The 18,162-nt window shown below is 34.0% G+C and overlaps 7 protein-coding genes across 7 annotated transcripts; 2 read left to right on the forward strand and 5 right to left on the reverse strand.

Annotated features, from left to right (window-relative positions):
• Window positions 1-314: 314 nt before the first annotated feature.
• On the reverse strand, window positions 315-2,951 carry GCK72_005965 (uncharacterized protein; the record flags this gene model as incomplete). Its single annotated transcript, XM_053725409.1, has 4 exons — window positions 315-705; window positions 784-980; window positions 1,044-1,244; window positions 2,844-2,951. The coding sequence occupies 4 exons, from the start codon at window positions 2,949-2,951 to the stop codon at window positions 315-317; spliced, it is 897 nt and encodes a 298-aa protein (XP_053589603.1).
• Window positions 2,952-3,914: 963 nt separating this feature from the next.
• On the reverse strand, window positions 3,915-4,283 carry GCK72_005966 (uncharacterized protein; the record flags this gene model as incomplete). Its single annotated transcript, XM_003108911.2, has 1 exon — window positions 3,915-4,283. One exon carries the CDS (start codon window positions 4,281-4,283, stop codon window positions 3,915-3,917), a length of 369 nt encoding a protein of 122 aa, XP_003108959.2.
• A 2,381-nt stretch (window positions 4,284-6,664) lies between these two features.
• GCK72_005967 (uncharacterized protein) lies at window positions 6,665-9,091 on the reverse strand (the record flags this gene model as incomplete). The annotated part of the gene is made up of 4 exons (XM_053725410.1): window positions 6,665-7,049; window positions 7,094-7,290; window positions 7,377-7,556; window positions 8,972-9,091. 4 exons carry the CDS (start codon window positions 9,089-9,091, stop codon window positions 6,665-6,667), a joined length of 882 nt encoding a protein of 293 aa, XP_053589604.1.
• An 831-nt stretch (window positions 9,092-9,922) lies between these two features.
• GCK72_005968 (uncharacterized protein) lies at window positions 9,923-10,737 on the reverse strand (the record flags this gene model as incomplete). The annotated part of the gene is made up of 3 exons (XM_003108872.2): window positions 9,923-10,331; window positions 10,388-10,584; window positions 10,630-10,737. 3 exons carry the CDS (start codon window positions 10,735-10,737, stop codon window positions 9,923-9,925), a joined length of 714 nt encoding a protein of 237 aa, XP_003108920.2.
• Window positions 10,738-11,698: 961 nt separating this feature from the next.
• On the reverse strand, window positions 11,699-12,574 carry GCK72_005969 (uncharacterized protein; the record flags this gene model as incomplete). Its single annotated transcript, XM_003108939.2, has 3 exons — window positions 11,699-12,098; window positions 12,147-12,343; window positions 12,443-12,574. The coding sequence occupies 3 exons, from the start codon at window positions 12,572-12,574 to the stop codon at window positions 11,699-11,701; spliced, it is 729 nt and encodes a 242-aa protein (XP_003108987.2).
• Window positions 12,575-13,514: 940 nt separating this feature from the next.
• On the forward strand, window positions 13,515-14,147 carry GCK72_005970 (uncharacterized protein; the record flags this gene model as incomplete). The annotated part of the gene is made up of 5 exons (XM_053725411.1): window positions 13,515-13,600; window positions 13,649-13,767; window positions 13,819-13,880; window positions 13,929-14,048; window positions 14,097-14,147. The coding sequence occupies 5 exons, from the start codon at window positions 13,515-13,517 to the stop codon at window positions 14,145-14,147; spliced, it is 438 nt and encodes a 145-aa protein (XP_053589605.1).
• A 1,446-nt stretch (window positions 14,148-15,593) lies between these two features.
• GCK72_005971 (uncharacterized protein) lies at window positions 15,594-18,094 on the forward strand (the record flags this gene model as incomplete). Its single annotated transcript, XM_003108981.2, has 10 exons — window positions 15,594-15,666; window positions 15,738-15,811; window positions 15,865-15,948; window positions 16,007-16,498; window positions 16,545-16,649; window positions 16,697-17,227; window positions 17,275-17,394; window positions 17,444-17,581; window positions 17,722-17,835; window positions 17,885-18,094. The coding sequence occupies 10 exons, from the start codon at window positions 15,594-15,596 to the stop codon at window positions 18,092-18,094; spliced, it is 1,941 nt and encodes a 646-aa protein (XP_003109029.2).
• Between the last annotated feature and the right edge of the window lie 68 nt (window positions 18,095-18,162).

The following is an 18,162-nucleotide window of genomic DNA, read 5'->3' on the forward strand; positions in this document are numbered from 1 at the left end:
CATGAACTGCATACAGAATTCACTTTGTCTACTACTACTTCTACGTCTTCTTCTCTTTCTTTTTTTACTAGGCGGTTTTCAAAAAACGGCGTGAGAAAAGTAAATGAAAAAAGAAAATGACAAGAGGAGGCGTAAAGAAGAGAAGGCAATATTTGAGCTTGATTCGGATTTCACATCTTCTAAAATTACAACGACGACGTCGGACTTCTCCCTCTCTTCGTTTGCTTGTTTCATCTCTTCATTATTTGAAAATTGATGCAATTCAATATGAAACGAAATGCGTCAAACACAGCAAACTTCATCATTTATTACTTTTATTTATTCATTCTAATATATACAGAATCCCAATAATTCGCGATGGCATCATCATAATTCTTCGCACCCTCGTGTCCAGTTGACTTAATCTGAACTGTTGTAGAGATTTTGTTGTTTCTCTTTGAATTGAGATGTTGAAGAGCTTTGAATCCAATGAATACAATGACTAAATTATAAGTTGGTGTTGCACAAAACACTCCTCTCATCACTGTATAATTGATGTATCCACCAAAGAAATCTTGTCCAACAGTACGAGTGAAAAGTATTGATGTCACATACCAACCAAAGAAAAATAGATGAGTAAAGGTCACAATTAATGTGAATTGTGAAGATTGAGATATTTCTTCCATTTCATATTTTGCAGAGAGTGAGGAACTGTGCTTTCGATGTCTGGAACTTTGATCGAGTTCTGACAAACTTTCTTACTGTATTCCCGATTAAGGTGGTCTTTCCACAACGAATACTTACTTTTTGTGCATTCTGTTATGAACAACCAACAGAATACAGTTACAGGCGAAGTTAGTGAACTTTACAACAATCAAAAACCAGAAAAACATATTGAATTTGCGTGCAGAATTCGAAGGAATCAAAATGAAGGAAATGAAGTTGTCAGTAAATGGATCATCATGATAAATTGCAATTAAAATTACAATGTTCAACGAAACCTGAAACGGAATCGATAAAATACTGAACTAAAAACAGTTACTTGCCAACGAAATAAACAAAACTGGACCCAGAAGAAGTCGGGACGTTTCATAGTTGTGGGCCATTTTCAATGCAACAAATCGTTCAATTGTGAATCCAACTGGCAACATCATTGGAATTGTCATTGTTACAAGTGCTGATAAATGTCCATATTTGAAAAGAGACTGATCGATAATAAGACTACATTTTGATGAAACGATAAATGGAACGAAGAATTGATATCCCTGGAAAAAGGTAATTGAATGATTGAAATCAGGTCAATCAAGAAACTTACGAAGTTCAAACATGACACAGTTGCGAATGAAAATGTTCCAATGAAATAAGAAATGAGTAAAAACTTCAAGTTTCCATGAAAAGGAAGTGATAGTATTCGTTTGTAAATCAAATAAATTAACGACGGCATTGCAAGAAGTGATACGAAAAATGACCAAAACTGAGCAGCTCGGTATATCGGATTATAAGTCAATTCATATGCTAATTCGCATTTTGTTAGATTGATTTCTGTCATTTTTCTGGAAGGATATGATCCGGAATTTTATGGAAAGAATGTGAAGAAAATATAGGGAAAAGACAGGTGGATAGATTAAAAAGAAACAAATATATTCTAGAAAAGGCGGAAATGTAATCTTGTTTCTGGATGATGTAGTTGGTGGTTTAACACTCTACTTGGCACGCGATAAACTGCATAAAATAAGGGAATTGGGCATTAAAAAAGTTGATTGAAGCAGTAAAGAACAGAGCATTGATTCTTCGAATATCTCGGAGTTTATCATTCACGTCATTATAAGAATATCTAGACTGAGTTCAGACATAATGGTGAGAAACAAGAAAAACAGAGAGAAGGAAGGAAAGAATAGGAATTCATAAATGGGCGGAGGAGAAATATTGGATAAGTTGTGACTAAAACGACCTTCTGGGGTTAAGTCGTTTACATCTGTGTTGGATTCAATTTCCCCAAGAGGAATCAGAAAAAGTAATATTTTTAGTTGGCTTAGTTTTAGTTGAGTCTATTTCCCAGATGCAGGGGTGTAATTATCTTCAGTAAATAGACGTTTTTGAGCAAGTTTCAAATCTTTCAGTTCTTTGTATTCTGAGTTTCAGAGATTGGTGATAACAGACCAAAATCAGAATCTCGTGAGCAACTGCATATGAATTGAAAACAAGAAGCCAAAATATATTTTCAAAGTAATTCTTTATTTAATTCTCAACATTTCCATTTTTATTCAGACGCTGCCACGTGTTATAGTAGCCCATTGGCTTGTTATAGCATCATCATAATTTTTTGCTCCTTGTTGACCAACTGCCATTATTCGAATATTTGATGTAACCTCTTTGGATCTTCTCGAATTCAAATGATGTAATGAATAAAATCCAACAATTACAATCACCAAATTATAGGTTGGAACTGCACAATTGATACCCCAAAAAAAACTCCAAAGAATAAAAGATGAGTGAAAGTAATAATGAATGTGAATTTGGAGGATTGAGTGATCTCTTCCATCGCGTATTTTGTTGAAAGCGAACTTTTCTGATATCTGAAATGACTTTATTTATTTAATATTCAGTTCAAAACTTGTTTTTACTTTGGCTTTAGCACACTGTGAACTATTATTAATACAAGATTACAGATGATATTCACGACTTTGATGCCAAACAGCGACCATAAATAATTGGTGAATTGAGTAGCAGAAGTACTTGGTAACATGAGGAAAGATATGAAGATATCATCGAATGTCTCGTTTTGAAAAATGAAATAGAATATGACAATGTTGGAAATTAACTAGAAAGCAGTTGAATCACAGATGAAAATGAGTTCGTCTTACCGATAAAGTGACAAGAATCGGGCCTAATCGAGTGGGTGTATACTCATAACGGCTCGCCATTCCAGTTGCAATAAACCTCTCAATCGTGAATCCAATTGGAAAAATCATAGGACTAGTCAAAGAAAAAAGAGTTAGAATGTGACCAATTTGGAAGACTGTTTTATCGACGATCAGACCACAAGCAGAAAAAATGAAAAATGGAGAAATGACATGATAACCCTGAAATTTGAATTTACGAAATACCGAACAGATGGTCATTTTCCTTACAAAAGCAAAACAGAGAACAAAAAAGAGATATATGAATACAAAACAGAGATATATGAATACACTGATGAAATAGACAATAAGTAACGTTTTCAGGTTTCCATGGAATGGAAGTGAGATTATTCGCTTTTTGATGAGATAGAAAAGTGCGGGAGCAGCTATGAAAGATACAGTGAATGTATAGAATTGAGATAATCTGTAAACTGGATTGTACGTAACATGGAATGCCAGTTCACATTTAGTTTGATTTATCTCCACCATTGTAACAAATGGAGATAAAATGAGGGGAAATGATATTAGTATAGAACCTGAAAAGCATGGAAAAATTTCTTATCCGCGTATATGGTTGAGCGATTTTTTATTTCTGGTTTTTACCTAACCCAGTGGGTTACTTGAAATCGAAAGATCGGGAGCTTTAAAATAATTTGTCAGATGAAAAGATCGGATTCTAAAAAAATCACGTAGTGAGTTCTGTTTCTGAAAAGTAGAGACACCATGAACAAGTTTCAAACACGTTTCGCTCTTCCTATTCTACAGAATCGTGAAAATGCTATAGGTCGTGGGCGCATTCCAGAAGCTAGTATGAAAGTATGAAGAGTTCCATCGTTGAGTTATTTTAAGAATAGCTGTTTAGATGTCGAAGAGAATACTAGAATCTATATCAGAATAACGTTTGTATCAAAGCACAAACAACACTTTTTGGTTGAAAAAGTTTAAAAAATTATTGAATTTGAAAGAGTTTGTTTGATAAAAGTATTAAGAGTTGCTATATACAGAAATTTATTTTTAAAAATGAATTAAGAAAGATCAAATCGCTCTCATTCGTCCGCTGGTAATAGTTGCCCACTTATTAATAGTTGCTTCCTCATAGTTTCTAGCTCCTTCGTTTCCAGTTGTCTTCAATTGAACTGTCGTTTGAACCTCGAGAGATCTTTTTGAATTCAGATGACGAAGTGATTGGAAAGAAACTAGGACAATAATCAAATTGTATGTCGGAATAGCACAATTGACACCTCTTGCAACGTAATGATTGATGAATGAACCGAAGAATGATTCACCCAAAACTCGAACCAGAATACTACAAATTGTATAAGTTCCGAAAAACAGAAGATGAGTGAATGTGATAACAAGTGTAAACTTGGAAGACTGTAAAATTTCTTCCATGGCATATCTCATTGATAATGAACTTTTTTGCAAGAGATATCTGAAAAGGAAATGGAGATGAGAAGAAAAGAAGTATTTGAAAGTTACCGAGTTTTCAGCCGTCTATGCATCAGTAACAAGAAAAAATTGAGTACGAGATTTCCTATTTTCAGGTAGAGCAGATACCAGATGTAGTTGTTGAATTGCACGGCGGAGGTATTGGGTAACATGAGAAAAGAAATGAAAATATCATCGTACTTCTCGTTTTTGAATATAGAATAGAAAATGAGAATGTTTGGAAGAGGCTGAAAACTCTTACCGATTAAAAACTTAATTTTGTCTGCCACTTACCAATAAGAAAGAAAGAATAGGTCCCAAGAGCGTCGGAGTTTTTTCATAACGACATGACATCCCTACAGCAATGAAACGTTCGATTGAAAACCCGATTGGAAACATCATTGGAGTTGTCAGAAGGAATAGAGTTGGCACGTGAATATATTTATATAGAGACTTGTCGATGATCAAATTACATTTTGATGTAACGAAAAATGGGACAAAAAAGTGGTAACCCTGTAAGAAAGTTAATTTTTAAGCCAACTTGCCTTCAGAACTTACAAAATCAAAACATAAAATAACAGCATATAAGAAGATACTGATGAAATATGCAATTAGTAACGTCTTCAGATTTCCATGAAAATGAAGACGAAATAGTTTCTTTACCATTAAATATAAAAGTGCCGGTACAGCAAGAACTGATATGGAAAATGTATAGAATTGAGAGAGTCTATAGATGGGATGGTAGGTCAATTGGAAGGCCAAGTCACACTTTGTTTCATTCATTTCAACTGTTTGATTGGAGTACAACTCTAGGTGATGCCACGACACAAACTCGAAGCCTGAAAAGATCATTTGTGAAAATATGGATGTAAGAGCTGGTATTTCTTTTAGAACCAAGTTTTACATAGACGAAAAATAAGTAGTTTACAAGTTTTCCGAATCACTGAAGAGATAATTCAATGCGAAAGTTTATTGAAAAAAATCTTTCAAGGATATCTCGTTCGAAAAGTGAATTCTTGATTTTCTATGAGTGAACTCGTTATTCAGGAAAAGACGAGACTGATTAACTTTAGAAAGCTCACGAGACAGAAATTATTGGATTGAAAAAAGAGGTTGGGAACTGAATGTATAGAATTGAGATAATCTGTAAACTGGATTGTACGTAACATGGAATGCCAGTTCACATTTAGTTTGATTTATCTCCACCATTGTAACAAATGGAGATAAAATGAGGGGAAATGATATTAGTATAGAACCTGAAAAGCATGAAAAAATTTCTTATCCGCGTATATGGTTGAGCGATTTTTTTATTTCTGGTTTTTACCTAACCCAGTGGGTTACTTGAAATCGAAAGATCGGGAGCTTTAAAATAATTTGTCAGATGAAAAGATCGGATTCTAAAAAAATCACGTAGTGAGTTCTATTTCTGAAAAGTAGAGACACCATGAACAAGTTTCAAACACGTTTCGCTCTTCCTATTCTACAGAATCGTGAAAATGCTATAGGTCGTGGGCGCATTCCAGAAGCTAGTATGAAAGTATGAAGAGTTCCATCGTTGAGTTATTTTAAGAATAGCTGTTTAGATGTCGAAGAGAATGCAAGAATCTATATCAGAATAACGTTTGTATCAAAGCAGCAAACCTGAAAAGACCATTTGTGAAAATATAGATGTAAGAGCTGGTATTTCTTTTGAGAACCACGTTTACATAGACGACAAATAAGTAGTTTACAAGTTTTACGAATCACTGAAGAGATAATTCAATGCGAAAGTTTATTGAAAAAAATCTTTCAAGGATATCTCGTTCGAAAAGTGAATTCTTGATTTTCTATGAGTGAACTCGTTATTCAGGAAAAGACGAGACTGATTAACTTTAGAAAGCTCACGAGACTGAAATTATTGGATTGAAAAAAGAGGTTGGGAACACGACATTCAAGTTTTCATAAATAAATGAGTAGACTATTTCCGTGAGATACATCTCCGGAAGTTTGATCTGAATTTTTGATTTTTCCGTTCTCACTAAAAAAGTTCAATTTTGGATTCCAGTTAAGACTGAATGTGAACTTTTCGGTGAAGTCTAACGTGTGCGAAAAAGCTCATTCGATGTATTTTCTAAAATTACCGAACGCATGACTTGTCTACGTTCGATGGAACAACGTTCGGAAACTAACATTCTGACTTTCCCAAAGTTCTCTGTGGGGAAACTGACGAAAACTTGTCAGAGAAAGCAATCAGACAGTGTTTGATTTCAGGTTTATTCATAGCACGAAAGTTGGTATTCTCTAACACAAAATTGTTTATTTCAACAAAAAAAGAAAACAAGAAAATTTGATATTCAAAAGTAATCGTACATAAAATATCAGAATCTTCTAGGACTAGAATTCCACTGTTTCATGATTACATTGTCGTAATTTTTTGCTCCTTCATGCCCTTTTGATCGTATTTTGACAGTTGTCAATACTTTTGATTGTCTTCTAGCGTTTAGATGATGCAACGAAGTGAATCCAATAAAAGCAATCAATAGATTATATGTTGGAACTGCACAATTCACTCCTCTTGCTACTGAATAATTGAGGGAACTTCCAAAGAATGGCTCCCCTAGAGTTCTGACTAAAATGCTTCCAATAGTATAAGCTCCGAAGAAAATGAGATGAGTGAATGTAAGAATCAGAGTGAATTTCGAAGATTGAGATATTTCTTCCATTGCATATCTCACGGATAATGATGTCTGTTTCAATAAAAATCTGGAAGGAAAACATAATTTAATTAAATGCAGATTAATTCCTACCTTGTTTTGAATCGTTTGTGAACTATCAACAGAACACAGTTACAGCAGAAGTTTCCCATTTTCGCATAAAGAAGACACCACAGATAATTATTGAACGATACGGCAGACGTGTTTGGGAGAACTAAGAAAGAAATGAAAGAGTCTGTGAACGTTTCGTTACGAAATATGAAATAGAAGACAATGAAATTAGGAGTGACCTGAAATAAATACGAAGAATTATGGATAAAACTGAAAAAGTTAGAACCAGAATGAAAGATAATATCGGTCCCATCAGCGTCCGAACTTTCTCATATTCATAAGCCATTCCAATAGCAACAAATCTTTCAATTGAGAATCCAATTGGTAGTAACATTGGAGTAGTCAATAGAAATAATGAAGTGACATGACCGTATTTGTATAAAGTTTCATTGATAATCAGACTGCAACTCGATGTTACAAAGAACGGAACAATACAGTGATATGTCTGAAAAAAGAAACTGAAATTCGGATAGCCAGTTTGAAAACTTACAAAGTCGAATGATAAAATTAAAGCATAAAGAAAAATACAGACAAAATAGGTTGCCAACAAACATTTAAGATTTCCGTGAAATGGAAGTAGAAGAATTCGTTTAATCAGAAAAAACAGGAGTGACGGAACAGCTAAAAGAGAAACTGAAAGTGTCCAAAACTGGGAAATCCGGTATACTGGATGGTAAACGATTTGAGCAGCTAAATCGCATTTTGTTTGATTTATCTCTACCATGTTTGTCACAATGTCCAAAATGTTCTTTTTTTCTAAATCAGTGACTATAGCTGCGACGTGGAACTTGGTTTGGTGGAGTATGTATAACACCAAGACCAGATTTTAAGGTTGAATGAACTTCAACACGAGTCTCTGTGAAAAATGATAGAAGAACCGAAAGTTCAAGTGTCTGATAGCATGGGAACTGGGTTATACAAAGAAGACGAGTGTGTTTTGAGTGTAGTCAAACTGCCTAGAAATAACTATTTTGAGATTTTTTATGATATGATATGTAGTTTCACATCGCCGAGTTTGTGAAATCAATGATGCATAATAGTCTTCTAAAAGATCTCTTCCGTGCTATTCTTAGTTTGGCATGGAAGTTATGAACCGTAGAATAACTTTTCTCGTTCTTTTCATCAAACCGTAAATATCTGCTAAGATGTTACAGAAAAGAAATATAGCATTCATATGTAAGTTTATTTCGAAATCATATCCCAATGTTTAAATATAGCATCCTCATAATTTTTAGCGCCTTCATTTCCAGTTGATTTCAATTGAATCGTCGTATTCACTATGTTTCGTCTCTTCACATTCAGATGACGTAACGATTTGATTCCGATAAAAACAATGACTAAATTATAGGTTGGAACTGAGCAATGTATTGCTCTTGCAGCTGTATAATTGACTTGATTCACAAAGAATGATTCGCCGAGAGTTCGAGCAAGAATACCCAAAATAACATAACAACCAACAAAGAGAAGATGTGTGAAACTGACAACAAGAGTGAATCGAGATGAATAATTTATTTCTTCCATTTCATATCGTAGTGAAAGTGTAGTTTTCCGTTGAATATATCTGTTATATCTACACCTTCGAGACATTGAATTCAGAATTCAGATAGGGGGGGACTCACCGGCTCTTCAGTTTGTTATTAATCTTGAGAAGAAAGCAGTTACAAGTTAAATTGAAAAACTGAACAAATAGTAAAAAATAAAAGAACAAATTGAACCGAAAGGCAGAAGTCGAGGGAACAAGGATGAAAGAGACATAGGAACCAAGAAACTGTTCATTTTGATAGATTAGAATGATAAATAGAAGGTCTATCCCAATCTGACAATAACAATATCGACTGCAATTCATTAATTCTCACTTACAAGACTGAACACTAAAATAGGACCCAATAATGTCCTGACATGTTCATATCGTTTTGCACAACTCAATGCGACAAATCTCTCGATAGAAAATCCAATTGGAAGTAACATTGAGATAGTCATGGTGAATAAAGTAATTGTATGAAACCATTTGAATAAACTCGGATCAATTAACAAATTGCACTTAGTAGTCATGAAAAACGGTTCCAGAAATTGGTATCCCTGAGAATTTTCGATGTTTCTTGGTTGTTTCACCGGTTAACTTACAAATCCTAGACATGATTCGAAAGAGAACACCAAACTGCTCGAAAAATAAACGATTAGTAAGCACTTCAAATTTCCGTGGAACTGTAGAGGCAGAACTTTCTTGATTATGAAGAATAATAAGGACGGAATAGCGAGTAGAGATACAAAAAATGAATAAAGTTGAGATAACCGGTAAATTAGATGATTACTTAATTGATAAGCCAGTTCACATTGGGATTCAGACGGAATATTCATTCTCAATTGATCTCTGTAAGTTCAGAATTTTCATAAATGAATGCATGAATTGCAAAGAAATCAAAACTTTATGTCACAAGTAATTCTAGGAGTTGGGAGAAAAAAGGAAATTGACGAGAGTTTCCATGAAATAATGAACAGAAAAAAGATGTTGTAGTATACAAGTTCTGATGATTTATTAGTCTGGGTTGATTCTAGAAAATGGAAATGTACCTGGAACACTATTGTATATCTGAATACATTTATAGATCAAAGCCTTAAAATAGAAAAATCATTATCGCGAGTCTAAGAACAATTATTATTTTAGGGTTCGATGCAAATAGAGTTTAGAAGGAAAAAGTGATATTCGAAAGAAAAAAAACATAAAAGGAACACAAGGCTGAATCTTGTTGAAATTCTAATGTTATTTCGACTAATGAGGATTTCGAAAAATAAGTTGTCAAGTTGATAAACTCAATTATCGATTCTATTGACTCGATCGACTCCCTGAGATATAGAATCCCAATAACTCGATATTGCATTTTCATAATTTCTAGCTCCTTCTCTTCCAGTCGATTTAATTTGAACTGTCGACTGAACTCTATTATGTCTTTGAATATTCAAACACCGTAATGATTTAAATCCAATGAAAGGTATGACCAAACTGTATGTCGGTACGGTACAATACATTCCTCTCGCTACAGTATAATTTAGAAATCCTCCGAGAATAGACTCTCCGAAAGTTCTCACGAAAATAGTGTTCACAATGTACCACCCGAAAAATAACAAATGAGAGAAACTGATGATAAGTGTGAATTTGGAAGATTGAATAATCTCTTCCATTTCGTATCGAAGAGACAGTGTGTTGTTTCGACGGTAATATCTGAAAATATGAAGATAAATACAAGGAACATCCATTGTAATTTCCGTTGTACTTACCTAGTCTTTACTCGATTGTGTATCTTTATGAGAATACAATTGCTTATTAAATTGAATATCTTCACGGCTAGAAGTGAGAAGAAATAGATATTAACTTGTGACGTAGAAGTAGTAGGAGTGAGAACAAACGATAAATACACATCTGAGAACATATCCTTTGCATATACCGTTCGAACCATCGCCAGATCCAATCCAATCTATTCAAATTATCATTTTTTGAACAACAACAACTGTATGCTTACCAACAGAACAACAATAATCGGACCTAATAATGTTCGAACATTTTCATACTTTTCTGCCATCAATAAAGCAACAAATCGTTCTATAGAGAATCCAATTGGTAATAACATTGAAATAGTTAACAAACTCATAGAAAACAAATGACCCCATTTGAAGAAGGTTGGATCTATGATCAAACCACATTTTGTTGTTACAAAGAATGGTTGAAAGAAGTGAAATCCCTGTAAATAAATAAAATTTTTACCGCTGATAGTAATGAAAACGAACAAATCCAAACGACATTGCACATGAAAATAAGAGAATGCTGAAGAAATAACAGTTGAGTAAACACTTTAAATTCCCATGGAAATGAAGAAATATAACTTTTCCTAGAAGAAAAGAAATCAATGCAGGAATTGCAATCAATGAAACTGCAAATGACCAGAATTGAGATACTCGGTATACTGGATGAAAGTTCATTTGATATGCTAGCTCACATTCTGTTCGATTCGAGTCTATCATTGAATATCTGAAAAATTGTTGAATAGAAGATAATTACAACAAAAGAACAAAGCAATAAAGTAATCATCAATGAACAAACGAAAAGTTTAGAAACTGAAAATTTTCAAGTTTTCTTTAACTTTGAGCTTTGGAAAATAGTGGTGAGAACTTTCAACGGCTCTCCCAGTGATATGCGTTTCGTAGCATATTTTTCACCGGACGAAAACTATTTCGCACCTAGATAAAAATTCCATTGTGCCGGGTGCAATATTAGACTTCAGAACAAAAAGAAAAGAGGAAATGAAGTGAAAAATCGAAAAGAAAAGAGATCAGAAAAATTTCGAGTACGTGACTCTCAACTATGCCCCTGTCAAACTTTTGTTACAAATTATGATTCAATAGATCAGTTGTTTGAAACGTTTCAGGTTCCCACTCAATTTCAGATTCTCACGATTAGGTCTCGTTCAGTTTGAAATGATAAACTCTAGTTATGTCTCATTTTGAAGAAAATGTTTGAACTTTTGAAGTCATTGGTATTTGTTTGGTTGAAATTTTCAAACAATAAGATAGAAGTACTTTATTACAATAAAATCAAATTCTCATTCTATTTATATCACTGGAGACCGTGTTCCAATAGTTGGTTATCGCATCTTCATAATTTTTGGCTCCTTCTTTTCCAGTTGACTTAATTTTAACAGTTGATTGAACTTTATTGTGTCTTCTCAAATTCATTAGACGAAGAGATTTGATTCCGACGAATACAATAATCAGATTGTATGTTGGAACAGCACAATACACTCCTCTAGCAACTGTATACGGTACGTATCCTCCGAAAAAGTCTTGTCCGACCGTACGAACAGAAATAATAGCAATGAGATACCATCCAACAAACAAAAGATGAGTGAAACTGACAATCAGAGTGAATTTTGACGATTGAGAGATCTCTTCTAACTCGTATCTCACTGATAATGGAGACTTCTGACGGAGGAATCTGAAACTAAATCATATTTAGGTAATGGTACATGAATGGGTGAATTACCTTGTTTTCAGACGGCTATGAACTAATAAAAGTACACAATTACTGATGAAATTAGTGATTTCCACGTAGAGAAGAAACCAAAAAAAATTATTGAATTGTACTGCAGAAGTGGATGGAATAAGTATGAACGATATGAATGGATCATTGAACTTTTCGTTTTGAAACACATTGTAAATTAGATTCACATCAGTTGTTATCTGCAAATTAAGTATCAGGAAATGGGATGGAAAAGTTTAGAAATAGACATCGAGTGAAGCGTAGACTGATCGATGAAAATATTCGGAGATGTTACTCACCAGAATCACAACAAGAACTGGACCCAACAGAGTACGAACATTTTCATAATTCTTCGCCATTCCCAATGCAACGAATCTTTCAATTGAGAATCCAATTGGCATTAGCATTGGTATTGTCATGAATAAGGTCATTGAAAGATGTCCGATTTTGAAAAGAGTCGAATCAATTATCAAACTACATTTAGAGAAAACGAAAAATGGAACAACGAAATGATATCCCTGGAACGTAGTAGGAAAAAATGGAAAATACATGGAAAACTTACAAAATCAAACAACATTACCACTGCGAATAAAAATGAAGAGAAGAAGTAGCAAATCAACATAAATTTTATATTTCCATGGAATGGAAGACAGAATATTCGTTTGAATAGAAAGTACAGTAATGCAGGAATAGCCAGCGAGGAAACGAAAAATGTCCAGAATTGAGCAAAACGATAAACTGGATGATAGGTTACTTGAAATGCCAATTCACATTTTGTTTGATTTATTTCAGAGATCAAGTCTGATTGATTCATCTTTGGAAATTATTTTGAAATTATATAAAAGCTCAACCGAATCATCAAAAATTTCTAGCAAATAACATAACGCTCATATATAAATAATGTGATTATTCGGCTGGAATATATGCTTCACTTGTTCTGCGAGAAACGGAGAACAACTGAGTAGTTCTGATCGGAAAGGCGATACTAATTAGTTATTTTGTGTTGTTCAGAACGGAAAAGTGAGTACGGAAATTGAGAAAACGATGTTCAAGTCTGGGGGCTTTTTGAAAGAAATAATGCAAACTTTTGAATTCGGAATAGCTGAAAAGTTAGAATTTCAGTCGTCTAACTTTTTAATGTGGGAGAAGAGTTGAGAATTGAGACTATACCAAAGTTCATTTAAACTATGTGAATTCTCAACCTATTTGTTTCCTTTTCAATTCTGCATAATCACTGAAAAAGTGAATGCTGTGAAAGAACTACCGAATGGGGTATATCGTTTTATTTTCCACTATCGAAACAGCAAAAACATAAAACCATCCATAAAGATTTTTTGACTCACATGATGCAAGTGTTTCTGGAATCAAAGGATGACTTGCTTCATCAATTTTCTTTCAATCTGTTTTGCATTGGTTTTCTGTATTGTGAACTCTGAAAGTCAGTTGACAGGTTTTAGGTAGTCATTGTTTTAAACTCAAATTCAGTATGAAACACCCTATTTCAGAACTGTCAACCTCCAACTCAATGCTCTCGAGGAATCTCTTATCAACATGAAAGTTTTCCAGTTTCAACAACTTTTTGATGGAACAAAACTAGATATGGACACTATATTTCAACCAAACTGTGAGCTGTTTTATATTTTTCTTTGCCTGTAAAAACCTATTTCATTTACAGTTTTATTCCCGAATAATGTTTTTGCATCAATGGGAGATTTAGAGTTCAAGAAAAGTCTAAAAGTGAGGTTTCTGGTGTTTAAAGAGCAAAAATTTGAGTCATTTGTTCAGATTTTTACATTATTTGAGCCAACCATTACAATGAATGGAACCATTCAAGATCTTGTAACTATCACTTACAGAATGGGAGGAAGAGAAAATAAAATGGAAAAGGAAGTGAAGATTGTGAAGGTTATCTGTCTGCTATTGGAAAAACTTATTTTAAGTTGGTGCTTTCAGAACGTTCAGAGTCCCACAGGATATGTATTCACTGCATTCAAGTCTGTTTAAATCTTTTCTTTTCCGTATAATTTCATGAATGAACTTTTATTTTTATTTCCTCCGAAAAATTGAACATTTTCTGAACTATGTTCAAAACTCATAAGAAACATGACCTGACAAGGGAATGACCCTGAGTGAAACGCGAGATTCTTAACGATGTTTTTACCAAAGATGAGTCTTATCGAGACTAGAACAACACTATATGTTTTAGTGGCAACAAACTCGTTTCCAGCGAATGGCAAACATTTTTCATTTTTTTCAAAATTTTTTGGTCGAGTCACTTTGAGACATCGTAACTTTGTTCATCTCAAAGGATTCCATAAAATTCAAAATGTTTTAAAAAGGTGAAGATGTGGGCTACAAAAAAGATAATTGGACCAATTTACCAAAACTGAAACCTGGAAAGATACAAATCAAAACGTAAAAATTGACAGTACTCATGAAATCAGAAAGTGCCCATTTTCGAAAAAAAGGTCTCGCGGGACCATGTCTATTCAATTTCCCGTGTTGAGTGAGGTACACATACATCCTCAAATAAATGGCTCACCTTTCATTTTAGAGACTTTTTTTTCAATTTTTCAACTTTCAAGTCGATTTTCACGTATACATGAAAATCGTTCAAAAAATCTCTGGTCGCATTCGTTTCATCAGCGATCATAGAGTTACTAAAACATGTTTGTTTGTTTTCAAAAACTGTGTTTTGACATGTTTTAACAACATTCCGCCATGATCTGTGCTTTTGCGTTTTCAGTACTAAACTCGAACGTATAGGGATACGTGAAAATGACTTTAAAACTTGAAAAATTGAAAATAAGTCTCCAAAATGAAAGGTGAGCCATATATTTGTGCATGTATGTGTACCTTACTCAACACGGGGAATCGAATAGACATAGTCCCCCAAGACCTTTTTTTCGAAAATGGGCACTTTCTGATTTCATGAGTACTGTCAATTTTCACTTTTTGATTTGTATCTTTCCAGGTTTCAGTTTTGGTAAAAAGGTCTAGTTGACTTTTTTGTAGCCCACATCTTCACCTTTTTATAGCATTTTGAATTTTTTGAAAACCTTCAAAATGAACAAAGTTACAGTGTCTGAAAGTGACCCGACCAAAAAATTTTGAAAAAAATGAAAAATGTTTGCCATTCGCTGGAAACGAGTTTGTTGCCACTAAAACATATAGTGTTGTTCTAGTCTCGATAAGGCTCATCTTTTGTAAAAACATCGTTAAGAATCTCGCGTTTCACTCAGGGTCATTCCCTTGTGAGTTCAGAATCCATACTTCCGGATTACACTTCCTCATGCAAATTTCCCGTTTACAATAACTTATTTTATTTCGTTCGCACCCAATTATGAAACGGTTCATTGAATAGACCAAGACATCAGGAAGTGTTACGTAAACTTGTACCCTTATTCACTCTCTTATTGACGTCAGTTCTATTTTTGCTCCTATAGGAAAATGTCACCGTCTTCAGAGGAAATAAGAGATTCTGAAGTTGTTGCTGTTGAGGAACGTGGCAAGTCTGAAACTGGTGAGTTTCTTCATTTCAATCGAAGGGAATCAATGATATTTTTCCATGTTCAAACGCGAATTCTGAATCAGTTCACCAACTTGATTTGTCTTCTGAAGCACTCGTCACATCTACTTTGAATATTCGAGGGAATAAAATCATCACGGTTTGCTCTCATTAATACTTTGTTTGATCTTAATCGAAACATCACATTTTCAGACTCTTCGACCACGTACATCACCGTATAAACGGAATGTTGGAGACACTGAATTATCACGAGAAGAACTTCGATCTCCTGATTCGGTTCGTTTTTTTGTTGAAATTCAAACATCACTTCGATTCATCATACTTCCGATTTCAGGTAGCTGCTACATACACAATTCGTGAAAATCGAACTGAAAGACAAACAAAAGTCAAATTGGAAAGTCTGGAAAGAAGGCTAAAAGCTAATGAAAAAGCAAGGAAAGAGATTGAAGCAGAAGCCGAAAAATGGAAAGATCGAGCCACGAAAAACTCGAAAAGGCTTCCGGAATTGGAACTGGAACTGGCTGAAAACATACAGGCGAAAGAGGAATGGCAAGTGAAAAGTCAAGAAATGGAGATACAAAATAGACAGTTGTTGGAAGAATTGGCTGAATTACAAGAAAAATTAGATCAAATTGAGAATTCTCAGAAAAAATTTCAACAGAAAATAGTCTCAGTGTTCAATATTGATGAAGAGGATGTTCCGAAAACTGAAGATGAATCAAAAATTGGAAATTTTGAGTTTTTGGAAAAAGAAATGTTGAAATATCAGATGAAATGCTCAAAATTGGATCAAGAGAACACAGAACTGAGAGAAAAGTTGGATAAAGTGAGTTATTTTCTGAGTATTTAATTTCAAAAAGAACACTTTTCAGTTATCGTCGTTCCTTACAATGAATCAAAATCATGTTAGTACTTTGATGGATCACTTGGAAACTAACAAAGAACAAAGCAGAGAAATTCACGGAATTTGCAAAAAAGTACGGGGTACTCTCGGGTTAAATCACTGTGATTCGCTAATTTTCAGGAAATAGAAATTCGTCAAAATCATGAAATCCGCATAAACCATGACGTGACTCTTCTGAATTCAACAATAAATGAACAAAAAATGGAATTGGAGATGCTGAAAGCTGAAATTCGATGTCTTCGTTCGTATTCTCAGGAGATGTCCACTTCAAATAAAAACAATATAATTCTTCTGAAATCGGCTGAAACTGAACGAAAAAGTCTTCTTGAGACTCTTACAGTTTTATTGAATTCTGATTCGGAACCAACTGAAAACAACATAAAACGAACGATCAGAGATTTAGTTCGAGAGAAAAATACAGAGCAAACGAAGCGATTTGAAGCAGAAAAGGCAGCTTCAAGTGCTGAAGGAATACTTTTGGAACAAGCAAAACAACAGAGAAATGCTCTTTTTAGAGCAAGAGTCTCAGAGGAAGAATGCACGAAATCTGCTGAAAAAATAGAAGAATTAGAGCAAGAGTTGTTGGCAAGTGATCTGGAGAGAAAGAACTTGGAACATAAAATTGCATCTTGTGAAAATTGTATTTCAAAGGTAACGTTTACTGTAGAATAGGTCGATTAAATACGAATGTTTGTCAGGTGTCTCAATTGTTGAATGTGAATGTCGGCGGAGTTTTTGACGCAATTTTTGATAGAATCGAAGAGTTGATTGCTCAGGAATCAGTGTATCGAGTCGTAGTTAATGACAATCGATTCATAGTAAGCTTCCTCTATGCTGATAAGTTCTATTATCTGATTGAAATTACAGTCTGAAAATATTCTTCGTAGTCTTCAAAGTGTGAAGAAAGATATTCAAGTGGGAAAAAGTAGTGGGATTGGAGGTGGAGAAGGAAGAAAACAAGCAACATCTCCGACTGTGGTGGCAGCTGCGGCTAAACTTATTCAGGTAGAAGAGAGAACATTTAATTGATTGAAATTGGTCATATAGCTAAAAACAGACTTTTATAAGTCCCTAATTTTCATTTCGAGAATAGTGAATTCGTTCCCTCGGATTGAGAATTCGACCTCTAATTCAAATACTTCCAGGAACGACATACACTCAAAACAATTGATAAAATGGACAAATTGAATAAAGATCTTCTCGCAACAATGACAATTGAGACACTGAGAGCTGCGGATATTGAGAAAACTAATCTAAAGGTTTCAGATTTTTTTTCCATTTTCAGCTTAATCTATTTTCAATTTCCAGAAGCGAATGAACGAACAAGATGCACGAATTCGTCAGTTGGAACGAGAAAAGAAAGAAGGCGAACGAATTCGATCGATTATTGCAAAATGGGAAAAAAGAAATATTCCGAAAGCTGAAAAATCTGCGTCTCCAATGAAAAAAGCTCCTTCAGTTGAGAATTTCCGAACGAAATCTCAGACATCAATCACTGGATTGACTCCAGTTTTATAAATTTTCTGTTTATTGAAATTCATTTTATTGGGAAAAAGAAAAGAAAAGAAAAATAACATATTTCATAC

The sequence above is a fragment of the Caenorhabditis remanei genome, chromosome II, assembly GCF_010183535.1.
Source record: "Caenorhabditis remanei strain PX506 chromosome II, whole genome shotgun sequence".
NCBI classification, from domain to species: Eukaryota; Metazoa; Nematoda; class Chromadorea; order Rhabditida; family Rhabditidae; genus Caenorhabditis; species Caenorhabditis remanei.